Raw genomic sequence first — 26,955 nt, forward strand, 5'->3', positions numbered from 1 at the left:
GGACATAGTCCCCATATCCAAGTTGTTTCATTTTTATATATAAATTCCTGTAGTGACATCTGTTTGTTGAAATAGTAGATACATAGATAGTAAGTAGAACCCTTTAAGAGGAAATGCATTTAAATGCTCCCTTCTCTCTTCGCAATTAAGAATGCTGCCAGCCTATTTCTTCAGGAAGAGGAAGTCAGAATCCCTAAAACTGAGGGGTAGAGGGGAAACCAGAATGCCGTTCTGTCAGGCACCTTATTTCCTAAAATTTGTCTTCCTCTTCTTGAACTGTCTAAAACACAACACAGCAGATAGCGGCGACCCCAAGTCCCCAAATGAGGCTGCTATTGCAGGGCAACAGGTTTTCCTGTCGGGTCTGATCATGAACCAGCAGCAACCGCAGGCTGACAGTCTCTCCAGATGAGCGTGTTCTAGTAGGGCTTGTCAAATTTCACTTCCAACCCCAAAGCAGGAAGTGTTGTTTAAGATGAGCTCAAAGCAAAAGCAATCCAGCCGCGGAAACAAAATCCCTCAAACTCCTGAACAGCTACAAGGGTTTAAATTTGGGACTGTTCTCCATTTTGTATTGGAAACGACGTCCTCTCCTCTCCATAAGAGTTTATTAAACTTTAGAAATTACCACACACACACCCCAAAACCCCAAATCAAAACAAAACAACAACAAAAAAGTAAAATGACAAAAAACATACACAGGCGCGTGCACGCCCCGTACACGCAGACCAATTTGTTTTTATGATCCTCTTCCTTATCTAGACCGTCCAGGCTTGGGCCAGATTTGAGTTGGTAAATCCTTCTGGCTAAACCAGGGTAGAATGCAGAAAAAGTATCTAATCTCCACATTCTTAGGGGGGAGGATCGAGGCGTAAGTGGGCCACACCCAGGTCTCTCTGTCCCGTTGCACAACTGCAAGAGGCGTCCGGGCAGGTCGAAGGAGGAACCCTGCGGCCTCCAGCCCCCCTCTTTCTGACCAACAGGGAACCGAGCAGTCCTGGGGGCCGGGGAGGGTCGCCGGCTGAAGACCCGGAGCGGAGGGTGTTAAGTTACAGCCCGGCAGCCCGGGACAGTCACCGCGGGGGCCGGGGCCGGCGGCGGCAGGAAGGGGAGGGCCCATCGGGGCGAGGGGGAGCCCGGGCGCGGGCTTGGGGCTGGGTCGGAAAAGCTGCCTCACGGGCGCGCTCGCCCGCCCGTCCGCTCCCTCCCTCCCCGAGCTCCCCGCCCGGCCTCGCCTCCACTCTCCGCCGCGGCCTCGCCATGTCCCAGCCCGGCCAGAAGCCCGCCGCCTCCCCGCGGCCCCGGCGCAGCGCGGCCGGCCGCCACACCCAGGAGGTGAGTGGCGCTCCGGTCCCAGCCGCTCGGCTGGGCGGTAGAGGGACCCGAGTCCCGGAGCCACGGGCTGCCTCTTCGGGGCGTTGCCGGGCCTGCAGGGCCTGCTGGCCTTTGCGCCCCATCTCTGGGCAGCAAAGGGTCCAGGCTCAGTGCTGTCACCAGGCAGGTGGCCGGAGGTGGCTAGGGATTCCCGGGTCCGGGTCAAGTGCCTTGGGCGGGGCTTTGGCTGGGGAGGGGGCGGGGGGGGCGCGTCGAGAAAAGTTGGCAGGTAAGACACGGGTGAAATGAGAACGAGGATGAAGGGGGAATAAAGTTCTTTCAGGACCCTTAGAGAGAGTGGGGTTGTTTCATTAGACAGCGGGATCCTGTCTTCTCTGTTAAGTCCGTGTCGCCGGGCGTGGCTGCCTGGAGAAATAACACCTCTTCCCTAACTCGCCCGGAGCCAAACCGGGGGGCGGGGCCCGGCCGGCGGGGCGGGCCCAAAGTCGGGCCCCGCCCCCAGGTGCCTGCTCACCTGGCAGCTGCGGGATGAGCAGAGCTCAGAGCCAGCCAGGTCTCCGCCCGGCGAATTGTGAGCCGGCGACCCCAGCGCAGCACCCCGCGCCTTCGCCGGGTCCTCCGCCTCGCGGATCGGACGGAGCAAGCCGGTTGTCGCCATGGCATTCGCAAGCTGGTGGTACAAGACGGTAAATAGTAGCGATTGTGCCTGGGCAGGACTGGGAAGGGAGTGCATTTGTTTTGGTGTTCTTGGCGTGTGGACGAAGTATCGTCCGAGGTTTGGCGGGGAAGGGGTGGGGACCGACCGGTGCGATCTCCTCGCAGACCTTCAGCTTGGGCTCCGGGAGAGGCCGAGGACTCACCCTCCTGCGGTATGTGCGAGCGCGCCCGGGCGTACGCGTGCATGTCACCCGCTCCGGTGTAAGGCACCGGGCTCTCTCGTGCTCATTAGTTGAATGGAACAGAATTGTTGCTGGAGGAATTCCGTTCCAGAACGTGGATTCCTGAAGCTCACAACTTTTAGAGGAAGGTTGTTGGATGTGTATTCGCCAACGCAAAGCAGGAGTGGCTGCTGGGATGGGAAGCAAAGAAAAAATCCGAAATACCAAGGGACAGAAGCAACTGAGATCAAGACCGGTGGGGAGAGAGAAGGGAGGAGACAGAGAGGAAGAGAATGAGTTCCATTTGTTTAATGCATTGAATAAACGCCAATTGTGATCCAATCAAGCTGGCACTTCTGTTTTGGAACCAGGAAGCATGATTTAACATTAGATTGCTTTCCAAAAAAAAAAAAAATACACAAAAGTTTTGTTGACAGAGCCAAAATATTTATGTCCCATTGATTTATGGTGAGAATTTCAAAAAATTAGGTACAACTCTCTCTCTCAGCATGTGATTTGGGGAAAAGCAAAGATGTCATCAGACACACCTTGGAGCTAGAAATCTTGTGTTAGAATCAAGAAACTGTTAACTTATCAGCCAATGAACATTTATGAGCATCTACTATGTGCCAGGCTGTACTGCGTACTATCGTCCAAATACATAGTGCAGACCAACACTGAGTTCTTCTTCTCAAATGGCAATGAGTCAACCTTTTTGAATCTGTTTCCACATCTGTAAAATGGAGGTGATATGCACTACATAAGGATTGGTGAGCACTAGATTCATACATCAAGATGCTATTGACATATATATTTACGGATTGGAATTCCAATTTCCCTTGAGATATTTCTTTGTGAATGTTTTCCAATACATTTTCTAGGCTTCTTAAATATGGAATTTTATTGATGTGCTAAGAGCAGAAGTTTCCTTTGAGTCACTATTGTCCTAAGGTTCTTATCAAAATGTACCATGTGTATTATCTGCAAATACGGTTGGCAGTGGTTCAGAGTTGACATCAGACTTCTTCTAAACTCATGATTCTCTAAAGGAAATTATGCTGGGTTACTTGGAAGAAAATAGTTTACATATATGCTTTTAATCCTGTTATGTTTAGTTATAGACTGACTTTTTGCTAAAACCTATCTTAGAATCCAATTTGGGAACTATTATAAAAATATTTTGCTATTAGTAACCTCCTATAATCAGTATCACGCCTGTGATCAAGCTTTAACTTTTCCCAAACCAGTCCTGTGCAATAGAAATACAGTGTGAGCCACATATGTGATTTTAAATTTCCTAATAGCCACATTAACAAAAGCAAAAAGAAGACAGGTGAAATAAAATAAGTATATTTTATTTAACCCACTATATGCCAGATATTATAAATATTTTACATTCTTTTTCATATTAATTCTTCAAAATGCATTGTATATTTTGAACATACAGCACATCGCAAGTCACGCTTGCTACATTCCAAGTGTTCCATAGCCACAAGTGACTAGTGGCTACAGTATTGGACAGTACAGCTCTAGACCATGGGTTCCTAAACTTTTTTTTTTTTGGTGGCGGTGGTGGGTGGGTGATCACAGACCATTTTGAGATTCAAATGAAGTTATGGACTGTTTTCTCATGACAAAATACACACATACACAAATGCCATTTCTCATATAGCTTCAAGGAGTTCAAAGATTTCTTAAAAGACCACCCATAAATCCCCCAAATGTCTGTGGAGCCAATTTATAGCATATACACATGTACAATCCAAAATACATACTATATATGCATGTATACATATGCACATATTTATATATAATACACATATGTATAATGCATATATATTTATATAGACTTATGTATGTGTTTTTATCTATGGATATAGATATAGATATACATACACAGACATCTCAAAATACTTGTGGTAATTCCTATAATTAAAACATCTTTAGTAGGGTCCTTTAAATACTGGAAAAGGTTGTGCATGACCTAACTTTCAAAGTTTAGGCAGAATAAAAAAAAATAATTCAAAGACATATCTAAGATATGTTTGTTTAAGAACATGCCACCTATAAAGGTAGTCAGTGAAATATTACAATGTATGTTTCTACATTGAATGTCATCAATAATACTATTGATTTTGTCTTCTGAAGAATTATGTAGTAAACACAACTTGAACAAGCTAGATTTGGAGACCATCTGATGAGCATCATAATGATCAAGCATGAAGGAGAGTTAATTTGGCTTATACCAGCAATCGCGTTCCTGAGTCATAAGTTGATTCCATTAGACCATGTTAATTAAAGGTGTGTCTTAGCCTAATTAGACCCATGGACCCAGTGACAGCATGACCAAGGAACCCAGTCATTTGAGAGGCCCCATCATTGCAGCCAGCCTGGGAAGAGTGTCACAAGCCTCCCATGGCAGGACAGACCACTTGGCTGCAGTGATCTTTAGGAGTAAGGAAGGTGGAACTATAGGGCCTGCAAAAGGCTGCAGACTTGTAGTGGGAACACAGAAGTCAAATACAACTTTCCTCTTTGAGCTGGCAATCCCTGAATTAGTTAGCTTCCCATTGCATATAAGTCTTTTAAACTAAGAGTAATATCTGATAATATTTTTCTTTAATCAGTTTTGACACTTCTCAGAAAGTTAATTATATTCTACAAGTGCTTTTTAAAGAATGATGTAGCCCTCTGGTGGTGGGAACAGTGGGTGGTCATTTGAGATTGAAAGTGGGTAGGTGGTGGGTAATTAGTTCTGAGTAGTTTGTCTCAGCAGATACAAGACTACATACAACTAAGCAGACCATCTTTTTGTTTTTCCCTTGAGGTATTTTTAAGATGGAAATTCTACTAATGTGCTACTAAAAAGTTCTGTTCTTTAAGTTGTCACATTTTCTTTTCATGGAAACTTACCAAGAAAGCTTTACAGCTACCATAAAGAAAAAAAAGTATATCAGGCGTTTTCCAGTTAAGAAAAATGCAAACACAACTCCATCCAACGAATAGTATTTAGGTTATCTCCTCAGACGGGAGAGTCAGTTAACTCAGGAGGAAAAAGGTCTGTGGTTATAGTTTCCTGAAAATGTATAGAATTCATTTTGACTATAGAAAACTCATAGAACACAAGAATGAATTAGTTATGGTCAAATATGGTCACAGTTGTTTATTGTACACCTACTATGTGCCAGTTTTATGCACGGTGCTGTGGACGCAAAAATTGTGTGGGTGGTCCATGCTGGCCCTTCTCTTGCATTTCTCATAGATAAAACTATGCGTACATCCTAATGACCACTGAAATGGCAAAAAAGTAACTATTTAAATTCTCAGGACATCTCCTTTGACTTAGAAAAAAACTCAAAAGGCCTCACTGCAGGTAGATCCTGGAAGCTAATCTGTGGCAGTTAGTTAGACAATCAACACTACCTCTGAAAACTGGACAAAAATTATGTACCTTTAGAATGTCATCTTGGCATGTCCACAAAAATCATAAAATATTAGGAAAAAGACCACTTGGGGTTCAATGAAACACAGGGATTTCAGAATTATAGCTATATAGTTAATCCTTAATACACATCTTTTTTAAAATATGAGAATACCAAAGAAAGTTACTCCAACAATATTGTGATTTGATATCTAATGTTTTTAGAGGAGCAGAGAAGTATCATGTATTGAAAGCCAGGCCTTTCATTTTCTTAATTTCTTTAATAATTACCCTCCCCTCCTAGCTCATAGTGGGCACTCACTGATTTTTTTTTTTTTAATAAATAAAACCTGCCTCCCACATTTGCCTTCTCCATAAGCTTGGGATTTTCAGTATTAAAACTAAGTAAAACAGCTAGGATTTTGCCTTTGTGTGATTCTAGAGAGACAAATACTCTTGAGATAAGAGGATTCTAAATTTTTCAAAACCTTTTATTAGGAATTTTTTACATGTGCACAGAAAAAGAGAGGATAATGAGGTCCCAATTAGTTGACATCAATAATTATCTTTGTGCCAATCTTGTTTTATCTATTAACCCCTACACCTACCAACACACACGCACACACAAACCCTTTAATTATATTTTAAAATATGGGAATTGCAAATTTAAGTGTCATCCCTGTAACCAAATTGCCATAGATTGTTGGGAAAATGAATTCTGTATTCCCTCATGTAGTTTATTTCCTTGGGTGTTACATGGAGATGTGAGACTAATATAGTTATGAGACAGAGTGATAAACAAAAACTTATTAGGTGAACTGATAATGTTCCTTTCTACTTTAAAGAAAGTAGAATGTTCTAATGTTTACAGTCTTAGAAAATGAAACCTTCCAACCTATTCTTCTCATATTCATTTTGTTGGCACCTAATTTACCACGATCAGATTGATGCCAAGGAAAAAGAAAGGAGTGGAATAATTTTAATTGTACTTTTAAAATGAACTAGACAATGAGCTAGACTTCTCATTAACATCAGCTCATTTCATAAATATGCTAGGTCCTGGGGTAGGTACCATTAGCTATATTTCATGAGGAGAAGCTTAAAGGTTAAATTATTTGCTCAAGCTCACATAGCCTTCCAAATCTATGCTCTTTCTTTCCTATCAGAGTTTATCACAGTCAACTAAGAGACAGAAACAACTCGGAGTATTTATTTATTCATTTGTTTATTTATAGAGGCAGGGTCTTGTTCTGTTGTCCAGGCTGGAGTGCAGTGGTGCAATCATAGCTCACTGTAACCTCAAATTTCTGGGTTCAAGAGATCCTCTTGCCTCAGCCTCCTGAGTAGCTGGGACTGCAGGGGAATGACACCATGCCTGGCTAACTTTTTATAGAGACAGGGGTCTTGGTATGTTGCCCAGGGTAGTCTTGAACTCCTGGCCTCAAGTGATCCTCTCATCTGGGCCTCCCAAAGTGGTGGGATTACAGGCATGACCCACCACACCTCACCAACTCTAAGTATGTAAAACAAAGGGAATAAAATGTAGGGAGTTGGTTTTCCAGCTTATAAGAAAACCTGGAAAGCCAGCAGGGGAGGGTAAAGCAACCCAGAGATTAGAAATTGCAGGAAGCTGCTACCATCCCTAGGCAGGAGGGATAGAGGAAGGAGCAGGATCGCCCTGGGGAAGCTGGAACCACAGCTGAACTGTCCTGAAGGAGATGCTACTAGAGAGGCCCTCAGAGGTAAAGAGAAAGAGGAGAGACACCACCTAGCCCCCACCTCCAGTCTCCTGGCTGTGCCTGCCATTGGCCAAATCCAGCTCCAGGCCCTCCATCAAGTGAAATGCAGCAGAAAGATCAGCTGCCATACCAACAGAGCAGGGCTAGGCCAAGGGCAAGCAATCCACCTGAAGGCATATAGGCCTGGGATCTGCACCCAGGGAGACTGTTTTAAAGCAAACCGAGGTTTACGTTTTGCTCCTTCTGCTTGTTTGCTGAATAGTGTTGTTTTAACAACCAGAATAGCATACACAAATAGATTTTAAGGTATTCTGTAGGTAATACCAATTTGTACGTTGTCTCTTAATTTTTAAGCTGTTTTCTTGGCCTCTTCCTCTCTTGTCTAATTTACTGATCTGACGAGCAAAAGCGCTTCTCGGGGAATATTTAGTGGTTTGTGGAAATGTGATCATTCAATCAAGAATTATTTATCATGGTCCCACCACACAACTAGAAGAAAAAGAATATAATTTACCATCTGATTGGGAAGGCAAGATGGTATACATTTATCAGGTAACAATAAGCAAGAGAGTACTCATACAATAAAGGGCTAATTTGTTTACTTTACTAGCAAATAGTCTAATGTGCACATATGAGGATATGATGTTCCGCTAACAGGGCAAGGCTCAGAATTAGAATTAGATGGGAAATGCCGGTGTGAACACAGGGCACTGTGCTCCTTTACTGAGCAATCAGTTTACCCAGGTGGAGCCCAGTGCTGCAGGGCCTGCCTGACCCTGTGAACTGCCCCATGGGTGCTGACACAGTGGGGTGGTTTGAGAAGCTGAAACCTCCGCTTCCTGTCATGGTGCCCACAAATCTCCCCTCAAAACCAGTGTTTCCCAATCCTGGCTGCATATTGGAATCAGCTGGGGAATTTTAAAATACTATATCCACGCCCAGGCCCCACCCTATTCAAACTAAATATAAATCCCTGTGCACTGGCACCAGTGTTTCCAAAAGCTTCCCAGGTGCTTGTAGCATGCACTGAAGGATGGGACCCACGGTTAACAGAGGCTTTCTAATCCTCAGGAGGCCCCTGCAACAAGCCTTTCTCCACGTGTGTGACGGTGGAGTGAGAGCTGACATACCACTGCTGGGGAAGTCCACAGGGCACCAAGATCACCTTTTATTGCTTCATCATTTTGCCGCAGCTGTCCCTGGACATGCAAATATTATCTCTATGGCTTGGTCTTCAAGTCGAAGAAGAATTTTCAAGTTTTCAAATAATTCACCTATGAAAGCATATGATACAGTGTTTTCTTAGTATATGTTCACAGGGTAGTGCAACCATCACCACAATTTTAATTTTTTTTTTAAATAAGCAAAGGCATTTCAGAAGCACAGTAGCATTTGGTACTCTTTTCACAGCTAGATTTAGACTTGCAAAAGCTGTTTTTCTGTCTTCTTTCTTCTTTTATATGAGTAGACGTTTGTTTGATTTTATCTTATTTTGAGTGTCATGTACCTTTGTCTGTGCGTGTATCCGCGTGTATCTGGGTAATGACAGGGAGAGGCCCAAGTGCGGCAAGCTGCACTGGCAGAAGGCCTCAGCGGGGCGAGAGCTCAGCCTCCAAGCCCTACTGCTCTTAGCTCTTGCTGATTTCCTCACTGGTTTATGGGTTTGCTGGAGCAGACGATTTTAAGCATATAAATGCTGTCTCCTAGAATGAGGACAAAGCACAGCTATACTTGCCAAATATGTAATGACGCTAGGGTGAAAACAGTTTGGAAAATATTCTTTGTTAAAGGAAGACAGGAAAGCCCTTTATCTATCTGATTTCTTCCCTTATCTGAACTCCTGTAGCACATACCACCTCTAGCCTTCATGTTAGCTCCCATGTGGTGTCCTGTAGAAATTCTTTACTGCTTTGGGGCTGGCATCCTGTTCTGCTCTTCCTGTCTTTGGCCTCTCCAGCTGCTAATATGGGACAGAATTCATAAGTATTGTGTGTTTGACTAATTTTATAAAATAAACCAGTTTTAGAATAGGAAGGTTTTTTGCTTTGTGATTTTTGAGTTGTTTATTTTGTTTTCATTTTAGAGCACTGGATTGCTCTAAGGAAAATCAAAAGATCTCAGCTAGTTTTTTTTTGTTTTTTTTGAGATAGAGTCTCGCTTTGTTGCCCGGGCTAGAGTGAGTGCCGTGGCGTCAGCCTAGCTCACAGCAACCTCAGACTCCTCGGTTTAAGCGATCCTTCTGCCTCAGCCTCCCGAGTAGCTGGGACTACAAGCATGTGCCACTATGCCTGGCTCATTTTTTGTATATATATTTTTAGTTGGCCAGATAACTTATTTCTATTTTTAGTAGAGATGGGGGTCTCACTCTTGCTCAGGCTGGTCTCGAACTACTGACCTTGAGGGATCCACCCGCCTTGGCCTCCCAGAGTGCTAGGATTACAGGCATGAGCCACCGTGCCCGCCCTCTCAGCTAGTTTTTAACAAGATCCAGAGCATCCCAGTCTCTGGCCCACAGACTATAATCCTGACTAACGTGACCAAGTAAGACTTGTGAACACAGGGCACTGTGCTCCTTCACTGAGCAGTCAGAGTTTACCCAGGGGGAGCCCAGTGCTGCACCGGCTTCCTGACCGTGTGAACCTCCCCACGTGGTCGCCAAGCGCCCTGCCCCTCTTACCTCTCCCCACCCTCCAGCTACATGCAATAGTGGTGGGCGAAGTGTTCTCTCTTTACTCTTAGAAAGATTTGCTGCAGGGTCCTGAGCTGGATCAAATTTGACATATATCATTCCCAAATATTTCATTCCACCCCCTTAATTATGTGAAGAGTGCTCAATTATTCCATAAATCCTGAATTTTAAAATCAGGCACTTTGAATCTCTCTCAGTGAAAAGATATAACTGATTTTACATTATTAACAGACTGATGAGTAAGTCCCAAGAAATGATCAGGACAATGGTTAGTTTATAAAGTTGTTATTTACTAGAAATCAAATGGTATTAGGGAATTCTTGTTAATTCTCCTAGGGTTATAATAGTAATGGGGTTGTATGGGGAAATGTGCTCAATTTGAGGAGATGCATGGTGAAATGTTTTTTAAAGTTTCAGGATGTCTGTAATTTACTTTCCAATACAGGCATATATAGACAAATAGATATTCTTTCTTCTTCTCTCTCTCTCTTTCTCCAAACATGGCAAAATATGGCAGCTATGTTAATACTTTTTGAAATCTAAGTGATGGGAATGTGGACATTCATTGCAGTATTCTTTCAATTTTTCTGTATGTTGGAAAATTTTCATAATAAAAAGCTAGGTTAAAAGAAGGAACTGAAAAATTGAATCCAAAAAGTTCCAAAAAAGTTGGCACTTGATTATAAGTAATTTTTATTTATGTCATACTTTGTAATAGAGCTTTCTATTGAGAACAAATATTTCTTTTGACATCACAAAATAACAATGCTTATAATACTAAGTTTTTAAGTTGTAATTATAGCTCAATATTTTTTAAAGCATTCATTACATATATTCCCCCCAAACTATTATTTGGAACCTGCATAATTTTAAAGGATTCTGAGCATTTCAATGGAAGCAAATAACTGATGATGTTGGTTAGAGTACTACAATGGAATCCCTTTTGAAGTACCATCAGGAAACAGTTTTTTAATCTTTTTAAAGCAATCATTTATATACCTATATTTAAGGGAGAAAAGACTGTATGTACATTTACTGTGGGATAATAAATCATGATATATATTTGCCACATGAGCAGGAAGCAGAATGGGACTATGTAGAGAACATGGAGCTTTGCACTGGACAAGACAGAGTTGGATTTCAAGTTTTCTTATTTGTAAAATGGAATTATAATACTTCCTGACAAAGAAATGAAGCACTCAAAACAGCAAACACTCAATGAAAGAGTGGATATTGATATTGTTTCTACTTTACCTAATCTGAAAAAAATATGACTTGCAGATAATAAATGGATATGATATCATGATTATAAAATTACCAGTTCTGGAAGGAGACAAATTTGGTAAACCTCTGTCTTTGTAGATCTTTCCTTATCAAATATTATCTCTGAATGTTGAATGATTCTTTTACAGATGTTTAAAGAAAAACTGTAGTCAAAATAAGTTTAACAGAGTTGATTGGAGCAAAGAACAATTCATGAATTGGGTAGTACTCAAAACCAAAAGAGGTTCCAAGAGCTTCAAGCACTCCAGCAACATGAGCAGTGAGCTTTTATAGGCTGAATGTGATTGGCTACAGCTAGGCATTTACCTTATTCGGGTGTGGTCTGGTGGAATGTTTGTAGTTACATCACCAGTTAGCTGGCTGGCTGTTTGTGATTTGGCTGTCACTCACTTTTTGTTGTTGTCATTCTTGTTTGTTTGTTTTCAGTCAGTTACAAGAAATGCCTTCAAGTTAAGTTTCAGTTTGCTCCTGTAAGGGCTCTGAGTATAGAGTATAGAGACAATCTCATGTTAATGGCTTCCTTACTTACTTTAATAGAGATAAGTAGTGGTCCCCCCCAAGTCTGGCTTTTACAAATGTTTTGTTCACCAATTATTCTAATATTTATCGATTACCATCTAGCTCTGATATATAAGTGGGCTTTCAAATGGTTCCTTTCTTTTTTCAAGATTCATTATTCCATGCTGATTGCCCTCAACCATAGACAGACAAACCCTTGGCTAGGACATATAGGTAAAGCAAGCCCTGTGTTGGGTTTCATCCACCAAGCTATTGCAGCCCGGCTGCTTTTCAGTGGATTCCAATCACTACTCCATGAGAGTGTTTCTTTTGGGTAAGGATTGCACACTCATGAAAGTGATTTACTGCTAGTTTTTCATACAAAGAACTTTTAAGGAAAGATTTCAGCCACATGTTCTGGTATTCCTTGGCTATTTTTAGTAACGTATCTGTTGATACGGTTAAAGGGAAAGTTAACTAATTCCATTTAGCATGATATAGTGGCAAACAACAGCTTTTAATCAGAAAAACCGACTTTGTGACATTTTCCCATTTACTAGCTATGTGTCCCTGTGAAAAACACAAAATAGCTGTTATTCTTAGTTTTCTCATTCACGAAACCACATGAGCCTCCTTTTTTGTATCAAATAAGAATGTATATGAAACTGTCTTATAGATAATAAATTATCTTCTTCATTGACTCACATATCCAGGTTGTGATTCTTCTTTAGGGAACATAATAATATTTTGTATTTTGATTTAACTGAGGGTGTTTGGGATTGAATCCAATGGTAAGCTTTTATTTTTCTCATATCTGGCTCCCTTTTCCTACTTTCTTGAATATCCCACAGTATGCATATAATAAAATAATTCTTTGTACTCCCTATTCAGGAACACATACTTTTTTTTCATTCTCAAACAAATTCAATAAACTTATGACTTATTTTATCTTATCACCAAAACAAATGAGCATGTAAGCTACTTGAAGCTTTTATATACCATGTAAAAATATTTGCATTAAGGAGGAGTTGGTTAATAGGTACAAAGTTACAGTTAGAAGGAATAAGTTCAGGTGTTCTATTGCACAGTAGGGTGACAGTAATGCACTGTATATTTCAAAATAACTAGGAAAAATTTTGAATGTTCATTTGAAAGAAATGATAAATGTTTGCAGTGATAGATTTGGTAATTATCCTGATTTGATCATAGCATAATGTATTCATGTATCAAAATATCACATTGCACCCCATAGATATGTACAGTTATTATGTATCAATTAAAAATAAAACTTTAACAATTGTATTCATCCCCACTGTCCTAGTAAGAAAAATACTCTTGTTTCTAGACATAATAAAATCTTAAAGCCATAATACATAGGAGAAGTTGCAGGATGGTCTTTGCTCTTGAGGTTTTGTCCTTCTACATTGGTGAATTCTCAGTTGGAAGAACTCTGGGGAATTCCCAAGAGCCATGAGAAGGGACAGGTGACTTGGAAGGCTATGGAGGACCCTCGAGTTCATGCTGAACTCGGGCTTAAATATGGGTTCAGATACAACGTGGTCCTTAGAGATCTCATCTCCATGATGAACCAGATGTCAACCATGCTGGAAATTTGGGCTTTAAAATTCCATGAGGCATTTTGTAGGAGATGAGATGCGCCTTGGCATCACCATCATCTCTGCATCCAGTTAATTACAGCCTGACTTTCCGGATCCCAAATGAATGTCTTGATTCATTTGTAGCATCTCTTGATTTTTGAGAGCCACCTGACCTACAGTGGTATAGAATTACCAACATTCTTGGCTGGGCACAGTAGCTTATGCCTGTAATCCCAGTGCTTTGAGAGGCTGAGGCAGGAGGATCACTTGAGGCCAAGAGTTTCAGACCAGGCTGGGTAACATAGCGGGATGCCATTTCTACAAAAAATTTAAAAATTAAACAGGTGTGGTGGCATGCCTCTAATACCAGGTACTCGGGAGGCTGAGACGGGAGGCTCGCTTGAGCCCAGGAGTTCAAGCTGCAGTGAGCAATGATTGCACCACTGTACTCTAGCCTGGTTGACAAGAGAGCAAGACCCTATCTCTAAGAAAACAAAAACCAAAATTACCAACATTCTCAGAAGGAAGATTAAAGTGGTCCCTAGTTTTTAAATTCTATGCATTTAGCTTTCGGGATTTAAAGTCACTATTATCTTATATCATCTTGCTTTATTAAGAATTTTTCTTTTTTACAATTTTATAGCAGGTTGGTGAAAAAACCAGTGGATCGCCTTCCAGACCAGTAGAAAAGAAAGGATCAGATGAGGTAATTTCATTTCATTTCATTTCATTTCATTTTCTCTTCCTTTTAAACTGTAAGTTCTGTCTTGAAATATTAAACAATAATGTAGCAAAGAGCTTCTACTGAAATATTGACAAATTTAGTTTTAACTAAGATTTGATTCAAGAATATAAGTGAAAATCATTAAAAATAAATAAAAACTCAAATGTTCCTGGGAAAAGAATCTTTATAAGTAGTTTCCATTTAGAAATAGAATTCAGCTATTTAGAGCGTTTTCCCTATAGGAATTGGTGAATCTTAATTGTTTTGTTGGTCAACATGGCGAGCATAGAAGGGAAACCAAATGCTATAGTAGAAAGGAAAATCTTTCTTCATGAGAGTGCACCATGAAAGGAGGACAGTGGCAGCCTAGATTAAGCAGTCTTTCAGGTTTGTAAACAAAAGGAAGAGAGAACTATTTTCATTTTCATTGATTCTCTGGAAATACTAGTAAAACCAAATCTCCCCACTTTGAGATGGGTTTTCTTTGAAGCCGTGAATTTCTCCTTTCACTGCATGACACATCATCACCTGCGCTGTCAACGTTGACCTACTTCTCTATGGAAGGGTCATGTGAAAGTTCTGTCATTCAAAAGGGTGCTGGATTTGCCTCCCTTCAGCTGCTTTTTATGTGTTACATCTCAATAGACATATTCATCTTCATTCAGTAGAAATTGTGTCATTTCTAAGATTTAAAAGCCATATAGGCAGGTCCTGAAAGGTGTATGAAAACTTAGAAAGTGTAAAGTGATCATTTTATTTTTCTCTACATTATGCATTAAACAGGTGTTTTTAGAAATTTAGTTCCTCTTCCTGCTTATTTTTCTGTAGTTTCAAAATATTCAATATGTAAGGAGGCTGCTATGGCAGAGCCTGTTATGCATTCTGGAATGAGATTTACTTCTCAGTTTTCTACCATTGTTCCCATTACCAATACCCATGAAAATATAATTTAGATTATTTCTTACCAAGGAAATTTATAGTGAGTTTTTCATAGCCATAAATGGAAAATATTTCTTTAAAAACAGAAAATAAAAGTAAACTTACATTAAAATTTCATCCCATTTCTTGGTTAAATCATTAAAAAATAAATTTCCATTTGAAAAACCAAAATTTTTCTTTTTCACTAGGATAAAATTTATGTTTGTTTACACCAATCATTATGAATTTGTCAAGTCCATCTCAGATGTAGAGGACTTATAAGACCAAAAGTTGCATGGACTAACAAGCTAAAGATAAAATGACTAGAGAGCAGGAAAAAGAAAAATGGAAACATTCAACATCAGCATCTTTAAATACAGTGGAATAAATAAGTCTTTCCAAACCTGCAATCAAATCTATTTAAAGTATTTGACTGACACATCTGGCCACACTGGAGGAGTGTGAGCCTTTTAGCAACATATTTCAGTGAAGTCCTGGGGAATGAAATTTAAAGCACAAAATGGGCCTGATCTCACAGAGCCAATTTTAAAAGCTTCAAATTTCACAATGGATATATTTTTATGAGTAAAGAAAGGGAGATATAAATAGAAGAGATAGAAATTGTGCCTTAAAGGAAAAAATATTTGGTACATTTTCCTTAGCTAATAAACAGCATTGGTGACATTTTTTCCCTCAGTATTTACATTTCCTCCTTCTAAAATGCATGAATTAAGTATTGAATGACTCAAATATTTTTTTATTTTTCTTACTTTTTTTGTTTTAATAAAGTTAGCCTTTTTTAAATCACAAAAGTGATACATACTTGTGAAAAACAAAAAATATCACCCTGAGTCTTACCACTTAGTTGTAACCACTGTTACAAAATTTTGTGTGTATTCTTAATATGATAACATCATGTATTCATAATTATATATGCTGATTTTAGTACTTTTAGTAATCATACAGCTAAAATATAATCATTGAAGAAAATTTAGGAAGTACCAAAGAATTTAAAGAAAATAAATACCATCATCTAGAAGTCTAGTACCTAGAGGTGAGCACTATTAACATCTTGGTGGTTTTCCCTTTGTCTTTTTTTTTTTTTTTTTTTGAGACAGAGTCTTACTCTGTTGCCCAGGCTAGAGTGCCGTGGTGTCAGCCTAGCTCACAGCAACCTCAAACTCCGAGGCTCAGGCAATTCTTCTGCCTCAGCCTCCCGAGTAGCTGGGATTACAGACATGTGCCACCATACCCAGCTAATTTTTTCTATATATTTTTGGTTGTCTGGCTAATTTCTTTCTATTTTTAGTAGAGACGGGGTCTCGCTCTTGCTCAGGCTGGTCTTGAGCTCCTGACCTCGAGCGATCCTCCCGCCTTCACCTCCCAGTGCTAGGATTACAAGCGTGAGCCACCGCGCCCGGCCTGTCTTTTTTCTATACATATATGTTTAGTGAAATATTGCATATCCCAATGTTTAAGCAAAGATAACAAAGGAACACTGTTAACATTTTAGCCTCTACTTAAAATGATAAAAAAAATGTGCTTCATGATAGATAAATCTTTTCCAATTAAAAAAAGGCCCATCAGTGTGTGTGGCTTTTAAGTGCATAGAACATCATTTTTCAAGTACCTTGGCATTTGATATGGCATTTAATCTGGTCATTATTTTGTGCTCTAATTTTGAGGGTAGGGGGACTAGATGATCACATTTCTGTATGGAGTCTGACCATTCAGGAGACAGAGGGTCTTTCAGGAGTGTTGGCTTACTGTGTTTCAGATGCACAATACAAGTGGTTCACCAACTGTGCTTTTCAATATGGTTCCACCGGCTCTTTATAGTGGAGATGCTGCCTAGATTTTGGCATTTAATTGACTTTCTTTAGTGTTTACTAAAGTTATATCCTCTTCTATGAGAAGATAAGAAAATAGGAACTGCTAAAGAGAATATTTATACCAGGAATTCTTGGAATTAACTCATAATGACAGTGTTTAGCTTCTTGAATCAAGTCTCTTCTAGTTTGCTTGGGGTACAACCTGTGAAATGGCTTTTCATTTTAGACTCTGTTCTATGTGTCATTTGGGTGTAACTCCTCATGCGTTTTAACAGAGGTACTTGAGATTTACGAGTTGGGATATCATCATCATGGAGCATTCCATGTCTCCTCTTTTCTGGGATTTTTCTGCAATTCCTGGTACATTTGTCTTCTTCTTGTGTAAGTCATCATGAAATAATTTAGGTCACTGCTTGCCTTTCTATAAGTGAAGGTGGTTTACATAGGTATTAGAATTACTTATGTAGAGCCTATCAGATAGGTATTCATGAGTAGTGCATGAAGTTAAGTATAAAACACAGTTATAAATACCAGGCATTATGTAGACATTATAACAGTGAATTCACCCTAAGATACAAATTTAGGTTCAATTCTGAGAGAAATTTAGAAAGTTTACAAAATTCAGGACAAATATTTTGTGCCACTCTGAGACCACAGTAAAAGCATCTTCTTCTCATCTGTTGTGGAAGCTTTGAAGAGCCACATTCACAACCCAGTTAACCTGCTATGGAGGCAGCATATTATACTTGCTGAGGGCAGGCTTCAGAGTCTGACTGCCTGGATTTGAATGCCAGCTCTGCCACTTCCTAGCTGTGTGTCACTAGGCAAGTTACTTTGCCTTACTAAGGGCACTTTTTTCATCTGCAAAATGGGGATAATAATAACTCCTACATAAGAGTTAGTGTGCAGAGCAATGAGACTATCTATATGAAGTATCTATAACAGTGTCTGGGACATAAGAAGTGTCTATAAGTGTTAGTTGCTGTTATTGTTGTTAGTATTATCGATGTTATTTTATTATTATCACTATTATTATTAGGCCAACAAAGAGAGCTTATTGACAAAAAAGGTGAGACCCTTATTGATTTCCAACCATGGGATGGGATAGGACTTGAATATTTGATTGATTATATATTGCAAAGGCTTTCCCATTAGAAAGAAGGAAATTTTATAGTTCGTTAAGTTTAGACCTTTCTTTTAAAACAAACTACATATAACAGTCAGAAACATATGCCAATAGCTAGAAAATAGAGCTACATACATCACCATTCAATGGACTGTTTTATCAAGAGCTAAAGATCTACCTTAAAAAATATGAAAATAATAAGCCTTTAAATTAAGACTCTGTGTCTGGGTTCTCAGTTCTGTTCCATTGATCTATGTCTCTGTTCTTGTGCCAGTTCCATGCTGTTTAAGTTACTATAACCTTGTGGTATAGCCTGAAGTCTGGTAAATTGATGCTTCCCAATTTGTTCCTTTTGATGAAGATTGCTTTTGCTATATGGGGTCTTCTCTGGTTCCATACAAAGTGTAAAATTATTTTTTCTAGATCTGTGAAAAATGATGTTGCTGTTTTAATAGGGATTGCATTGAATCTATAGATCACTTTGGGTAGTAGAGACACTTTAGCGATGTTGATACTGCGGACCCATGAGCATGGGATGGTTTTCCACCTGTTTACATCCTCTGCTATTTCTTTCCTCAGTGTTTTGTAGTTATCCCTGTAGAGGTCTCTCACCTCCTTAATTAAATATATTCCTAGGTATTTTATTTGCTTTCTTGCTACTGTGAGGGGTATTGAGTCTTTGATTTGGTTCTCAGTTTGACTATTGTTGGCACATAGGAATGCTACTGATTTGTGTACATTGATTTTATAACCTGAGACTTTGCTGAAATTGTTTATCAATTTCAGTAGTCTCATGGCCGAATCTTTGGGGTTTTCTAGATATAAGATTATATCGTCAGCAGAGAGCAATAGTTTGACCTTTTCTGTCCCCATTTGGATGCCCTTGATTTCCTTCTCTTGTCTGAATGCTCCGGCTAGGAATTCCAGCACTATGTTGAATAGAAATGGTGATAGAGGACAACCTTGTCTGGTTCCAGTTCCAAGTGGAAATGCTTTCAATTTTTCCCCATTCAGTATGATGGCTATGGCTTTGTCATATATGGCTTGTATAATTTTAGGTAAGTCCCATCTATGCCTATTTTGTTAAGCATTCTTATTATAAAAGAGTGCTGAATTTTGTTGAATGCTTTTTCTGCATCTATTGGGAAGATCATATGGTCTTTATTTTTACTTCTATTTATGTGTTGAATTACATTTATAGATTTGTGTTTGTTGAACCATCCCTGCATCTCTGGGATGAAGCCCACTTGGTGTGATGGATTATTTTTTTGATAAGCACCTGAATTCGGTTTGCTAGGATTTTGAGAATTTTTGCATCTATATTCATAAGGGATATTGGTCTATAGTTTTCTTTTTTTGTTTTGTCCTTTCGTGGTTTTGGTATCAGGGTGATGTTGGTTTCATAAAATGTGCTGGGGAGGATTCCTTCCTTCTCGATGTTATGAAATAATTTAAAATCCTTATTCAATAAATGGTGCTGGGAAAATTGGATAGCCACATGTAGAAGATTGAAACAGGATCTGCACCTCTCACCTGTCACAAAAATCAACTCATGGTGGATAACAGACTTAAACCTAAGGTATGAAACTATCAGAATTCTAGAAGAAAATGTTGGAAAACTCTTATAGACATTGGCCTAGGGAAAGAATTTATGAAGAAGACCCCAAAGGCAATCACAGTGACAACAAAAATAAACACATGGGACCTGATCAAATTAAAAAGCTTCTGCATAGCCAAGGAAACTGTCACAAGAGCAAGTAGACAACCTACAGAATGGGAGAAAATATTCACATGCTACACATCTGATAAAGGGCTGATAACTAGAATCTACATAGAACTCAGGAAAATCAGCAAGAAAAAAAATCAAACAACCCCATTAAAAAGTGGGCAAAGGACATGAACAGAAACTTTTCAAAAGTAGACATATTAATGGCCAAGAAACATATGAAAAAATGCCCAACACCTCTAATCATCAGGGAAATGCAAATCAAAACCACAATGAGATATCACTTAACTCCAGTGAGTACCGCTTTTATCAAAAAGTCCCAGAACAATAAATGTTGGCATGGATGTGGAGAGATAGGAACACTCATACACTGCTGGTGGGACTGCAAACCAGTACAACCTCTGTGGAAAGTAATATGGAGATATCTCAAAGAGCTACAAGTAGAATTCCCATTTGATCTGGCAATCCCATTACTGGGCATCTACCCAAAAGAACAAAAGACTTTCTATAAAAAAGACATCTGCACTAAAATGTTTATAGCAGCACAATTCACAATTGCAAAGATGTGGAAACAACTCAAGTGCCCATCAATACATGAATGGATTAATAAAATGTGGTATATGTATTCCATGAAGTTCTACTCAGCCACAAAAAAACAATGGTGATCTAGCACCTCTTATATTATCCTGGATAGAGCTGGAGCCCATTCTACTAAGTGAAGTATCATAAGAATGGAAAAGCAAGCACCACATGTACTCACAGTCAAATTGGTATTAATTGATCAACACTTACGTGCACATTTAGTAGTAACGTTCATTGGGTCTCAGGCAGGTGGGAGGGGGGAAGAGGGGTTGGGTATATTCACACCTAATGGGTGTGGTATGCACCATGTAAGGGGATGGACACATTTGAAGTTCTGACTCGAGTGGGACAAAGGCAATATATGTAACCCAAACATTTGTACCCCCGTAATATGCTGAAATGAAAATAAATTAATAAAAAATAAATTAAGAATCTGTGATATACAAAATGTTATATCATTGGATAGGGAATGGCTAATAAAAAACAAGCACTTTGCCTCTATAAAGAAATATATAAATATATCAACATTATATCATGCAGCAATAATATACCCTTCATTACCACACTTTGGATTTATGTTCTGAATTACCTGAGATTTTAGGTCTCATCAAAATTGTCTCTGGGATGGTGCTGGAGCCCATTCTTCTAAGTGAAGTATCTATCACAAGAATGAAAAAACAAGCACCACATGTACTCACTATCAAATTGGTATTAATTGATCAACACTTAAGTACACATATGCAAGTAGCATTCATACGGTATCAGGCAGGAGGGACGGGGGAGGAGGAGATGCACACCTAATGGGTGCAATATGCACTATCTGGGATGGGCCCATTTGTAGCTATGACTTGAACAGTGCAAAGGCAATATATGTAACCTCAATGTTTGTACCCCCATAATATATTGCAATAAAAAATTGTCTCTGAAAAGATTTTACCTTACGGCATATGGAATCAGTATCAAATATTAACAAAATGTTGAAGAAATTGAATGGAAGTTAAATTCACTGACTTCAGCATAGATCATGAGTCCTAGAAACCTGATGGACAGATCCATTAAATGTTATTCCAGAAATATCCTGTTTAAAGCAAAAATGTTTTCATTCTTCTATGTAGACTTTATAAACTTCTCAAAGATAATGGAATGATTGGTTAAAAAGGAATAATAACCTGAATACATGCCCAAAGCAAAGTACCTGTTTTGTCTAAAGACTGAATATGTATGATTCTTTTCACAATGTCAACAACATTTTAACATATAACAATGTTTATGATAGTTGTCATAGCCTTATAAAAAGTGGGAAACAAAACTTTAAGGCAAGTTGACATCACAAGATCTTTTATGTTCCAAGTAGCATTATTACAGAATGCTTAGTAAATGTGTAGAGCAGGGTCTTAGTACCATAAAAAACTCAAAAACTCTCTATGTCTCATTTTCCTGGATATTACATGAGATAATGCAGTGATTCTCAAGTTGTAACATACCTAAGAATCACCTGGAGATAGTATGAAAAATTCAGACTTCTGGGCCCCCTTCCCAATAATTCGATTCAGATTTAGATCTAAGGTGGGACCAAGGAATCAGTATTTTTACTAATTATCCCAGGTGATTCTTCTCTTATGCCAGTGGTCTTCTCAGCACATTTTGAGTAACACCGAAATAATTCTTACAGAGTGCCTAGGGCACGTAAGCATTTTTTCTTTTTTTCTTTTCATATTTTCTTTTTAAGATGAGCCCTCTTTCCTCCTCCCTACTCTACTTGCTCTGCCATATTCTGGGAATGCCTGGCTCTAGAGCGCATCAAGAGACCTACAGTTTCAAAGAGTCATTGGACCATGAGAGAGGTTTTGGTTGAAGGGAGCAGGTGCTGGTCCTACGTCTTCCCACTTCTCACAGGACCTGGTTCCTTTAATTATTCCTTCTTTCCTTTCACTCCTTTTTTTTTTTTTTTTGAGACAGAGTCTCACTTTGTTGCCCGGGCTAGAGTGAGTGCCGTGGCGTCAGCCTAGCTCACAGCAACCTCAAACTCGTGGGCTTAAGCGATCCTACTGCCTCAGCCTCCCCAGTAGCTGGGACTACAGGCATGTGCCACCATGCCCGGCTAATTTTTTTTTTCTATATATATTTTTAGTTGTCCGGATAATTTCTTTCTATTTTTAGTAGAGACGGGGTCTCGCTCAGGCTGGTCTCGAACTCCTGACCTCGAGCGATCCACCCGCCTCGGCCTCCCAGAAGGCTAGGATTACAGGCGTGAGCCACCACGCCCGGCCTTCCTTTCACTTTTTATTTAATCATTTCTCTTTAGGCCACACATTAGTTCAGTCTTCTTTCTGGTAAACTTTTTAAAATATTTCCTTTGAAACTGCCCAAGCTCCCATCTAATCTTTCTTTCAAACACTCACTGCCAAAATTCTTAGTTGAAATTACTGAAGAAAAGAGTGTAGAGAGAGAAGACAGAAATGAAAGGCAAGTGTTGATGAATGCCTACATGTAGGAGACAGGAAGGAGAAATAGATGAGTAAGTCAAAGAAGCAGCAGTCAAAGGGGGAAGGGAAGCTGCATGCTCAGGGTCATCGGTGGGGAGAGTGGAGGAAGGAGTGGAGAGTCGCAGGGCTGACGCTGTTGATACTTCCAGAGTGATGAGGGTTGAGGCCAGGCCTCATCTGAACTGTTACTATGGAATAACAGAAGTTACCCATTGTACCATGATTATGATTAAGAGGATGCAGAGTGAATGGAGATTCTGGTTACATGACTCTTCTTCCAGTGTACATAGATTTACGTAAACAGCAGATGAAGCAAAAAAAATAAAAAATGAAGTTGAAACCAGTGATTATTTACACAGAAAAAAATAAGTATGTAAAGAAAAAAATTATGCCTGACACCAGTTAAAGAGTGGTAGAGCAGACTTCATTCAGGACCATTGCTATCAATGTAGGGCCCACCACAATGGCGTTTTGCAGTAGGGGAGAGAGACTATAGGGGTGGCTGGTTTTTCCAAGAGGGCTTTATAAACATTGGCTCCATAAAGTCAACCTTAGTTTTGAAAATTGGATTCTTTGTACATCATTCTCAAATATGACATTCTAGTTAGTCAAAGCCTTGGTAATATTCAACTCTGAATACAATAAGTTAAAGTGGGGAGTCAGTAGATGGAAAATCACTAAGAGGAAGCATCAGGGTAAGGGGAATTCTGGCTAAACTGACCTAACAGGATTCCTGCTAAAGGCAGGCCAAGGTGATCAGACACCAGGGGGATGCTGGGGGATGAGGGAACCTGATCAGATATCATCAGAGGGTGATCAGATATCAAGGATGGGGAATTGTGGCTAACATGACTTAGCAGGATTCTTGCTAAAATTGGACAAGGCAGAGATGAACAGGTAGGTCTAAAAGTTGAGGCCTAGTTGAAAAAGAGCTCAGAGGAGCCTTACTAGAGTTTGGTAAAAGAGAGAATCTTTGTCAGTGTGATGGAGATGCTTCGCCTGTTAGAGATTTCTTGGTACTATTCTCTGCCAGTTGTTTATGGGTAAATGATTTACTTTTCAATTAATCAATATCAAATAAGACAGACATTATTTGGGAAGAACTCACAAGAGAATTCTAAAAATACTTTATCTTAATTGTTAGGATTTCAGACTTCCTGGTATATTATTCATATTAGGGTTGGCATCTCTGGGCTCTCTCTTTTAAAAATCAAGCCTCTGATTCCTAAAATGACCTCTAATTTGACCTTCAGGAGAAGAATTTTGGACTTTAGCACATTCTAGTAACTTATCACTTTGAACTCTGAAATCTGCAAATACAGTTTTGAAGAAAAACATTTCCCTTATAGGAAACTGAGAGCTAAAACGATCTCATGTTCACATTCCAATTTTGGTTTCACTTAGTCCTTGGGATAAAAATTGCTTCTTTGAATATGATTTTGTCACTTACTTTTTCCCTATTTCCTTTCTTGATACAGTGAATAGTCTCAGTATACTCTGAAACTATACATTTATTTCACAGAATAATGAAATAGAAAGCTGAATAACTAATGAATTTAAAAGATAATGGCGGTACAAAGAAGAGAGGTTGCTGAAGTATTTGTTAGATATGATATGGTGGTGAGAATGTCAAACATGGGGTTCAGAGGACACCCAGTGGCTAAAAGTAGGTATTCCTTGTTGTGATACAGTGTTCAAGAAATTAAGGAATAAAATACTTCTTGCCTTCGCAGTGATCACATGGTTGACTTTGTTTTTCTGAAAGAGCATAGGGGTGTGTGTGTGTGTTAGGTATGTGTATATTTTAAGAAGAGGTTTGCTTTTGCTCTTATATATAAATTTTCTTTGAATAAAAGTGGGCAAATTGATTGAAAATGTTAAAAGAGTGATTAAACTTTTCCTTTAATAAGAACATAAATTATATTTAGAAAAGTGAAATAAATGGCTGACAGTCATGAATAAGAAAAACAAACCTTTTTGACCCAGAAATTTCAATTCTAGGAATTTTTTCCAAGTATATAATCAGAGGTATATTTGATGACTTGTATACAAGGATATTTATCATAGCTTTATTTGATAAACTAAGAAGTAAACACATGTATGGAAGTAATGAATTGATCAAATTATGGCACGAATGTAGTGAATAAGGCATCTTTAACACCATACTTTGAAAAACATTTAATGGTAGAGGAAAATGTTTATATTAGGTAGAACTTTTTTAAAAACGTAAGGCCTACAATTCTATTTATGTAACATAATATGTTGTACATATTTTTATATTCATAAAATATAAAAAATAACTGAAAGTAGTTGTAAGGATTTTGCATAATTTATGTTTCTTCTTCCTACCTTCTCTTTATCCTAAATATATTTTTTAAATCAGAAGAAAAAGAATAGTAAACAGCATAGATAATAAAAGATTAAGGTCTTTTAACAATGATTGAAACTAAACTTCTGCATCTGTTTGCTTAGAACTTAGAGAAATATTGTATATTTGAGCCTTTTTACTTTGGAGCCCCAAGAGGTATTTCTAGAACGAGGTTGCTGCTGGTATATGTGTGTGTGTGTGTGTGTGTGTGTGTGTGTGTTGTGTGCTTGTATGTGCACACATGCATGTGTTTGAGTAGAAGAGAACATGGACAGAAAATAAGGACTTATCCAGAAAGGTAGCTTGGAGAGCAAGAATTCTTAAATATTTTTGGTTCATGGTCCCTTTAGCAATCTGATAAAAACTGTGATCTTTTCTCTGAAAACTATGCACATATATGAATACAAAAAAAAAACCCAAAAATGTTACATACAATTTAAAGAGGTTTATGGATATACACCATCCCCACCCCTGCAGGGGCAATCTTATGAAGTAGATATATTCAGAAAGCACTGTCTTAATACTATTTTCCTAGTTGGCTTTTTGATGTCTGAAATTCTACCGTTAGCAACTTCCTTAACCTTTGAGTTAAGCATTGCCTTCCCTTGGGTCTTGTTTTAAATTGTAAGTATTCCCAGGGGGTGATATACAGTCATTATTAATGTCTTAATAAAAAGTAGGCTTGACAGGAAAGGAAGAGAATAATGTAAGCACTGTTCTTCTGTAGATTGGTAAAGGTAGTAGAGAACTAGAGATCGTTTGATGATGATAGCTAACATAGGCATTATACATGTGTACATGCATGTGTGCACACATGTACACACACACCCCTTACAGCAACCCAATCCTTCTGATGAGGAAATTGAGGCACAGCTTGATTAAGTAACCCATCCAAGGTCACACAGTTATTTAATAGTGAAGCCCGGTGAACTCACTTTACAGAGTCTGTGCTTTTAACTAGTATTCGATACTGATCATAAAATTGCCCATATTAAGAATTTTACCTTATAATATGGAGGCCAACTCCATAGACTTCCCTACTACTGTTGTCAACTTTTGTAAATTCACTTCTCTACCTCTTCATTTCCCTCTTTCTTCCTTGTGTTGTGCCTTCTTTTAATAAAGCCCGTTAAATCATTCCAATTCCCATGAGGTAGGTGTAGCTATTCCTCCTTTGTAGGCAGGAAATGAGGCTTAGCAGGAAGCTAAGTCAGAGCAGGGGCGGAGCCAGAGAAGGAGAGCATTCTCTTGACTCCTAGTCAAGACTAGACTAGAAAGACTTGAGCTGGACCATGTGGAGGACTTCCACCTGGAGGTGATGCATAGGAACTGAGTAATCATAAAACAAAATAAAACAAAACAAAAAAACCTTACAGGAGTGTGCTCACCATAGTGTGTGTTACTGAGACCATTATACACGTGACATTTCATTCAGTACCTGAATTGCTATATAATGTTGTAAGTTAATAAGACTGATGCATTATGACTTATTTATGTGTTTCCTGGGGCCAGCATATTCTATTTACTGCTTTGCATTTTTGGTAGCACATGTTTATATTTCTTCTGGCAATAAAACCAATTTGTACTTATTTGTAGACTACTTAAACTGTAGTGTAAAAGAACATTTGTAAATAAAAGTCACAGTTTTATAATTGCTAGTGTTGGGGAATCTGCCTACACTTTTGAAAGACAATCTTTCTAGGTACTATTTTCAAATAAAGCATGTGTTTTCATGTGGAAACACAATGCTT

At 38.9% G+C, this 26,955-nt stretch overlaps 1 protein-coding gene across 7 annotated transcripts in view; it reads left to right on the forward strand.

Annotated features, from left to right (window-relative positions):
- Positions 1–1,204: 1,204 nt before the first annotated feature.
- The window catches only part of CAST (calpastatin), a 102,347-nt gene continuing 76,596 nt past the window's right edge, over positions 1,205–26,955 (forward strand). For 3 of the 7 annotated variants that reach the window (XM_045566190.1, XM_045566195.1, XM_045566198.1), the window contains exons 1-2: positions 1,206–1,335; positions 14,086–14,148. In XM_045566190.1, coding sequence (XP_045422146.1) covers positions 1,261–1,335; positions 14,086–14,148 — 138 coding nt within the window. In that variant the 5' untranslated portion in view covers positions 1,206–1,260. Of the gene's footprint in view, positions 1,336–1,848; positions 2,022–14,085; positions 14,149–26,955 lie in introns of those variants that run through there. The other 4 variants (XM_045566191.1, XM_045566193.1, XM_045566194.1 and 1 more) reach the window with 4 other exon arrangements.

Source organism: Lemur catta, chromosome 12 (assembly GCF_020740605.2).
Source record: "Lemur catta isolate mLemCat1 chromosome 12, mLemCat1.pri, whole genome shotgun sequence".
In the NCBI taxonomy this organism is placed as follows: domain Eukaryota; kingdom Metazoa; phylum Chordata; class Mammalia; order Primates; family Lemuridae; genus Lemur; species Lemur catta.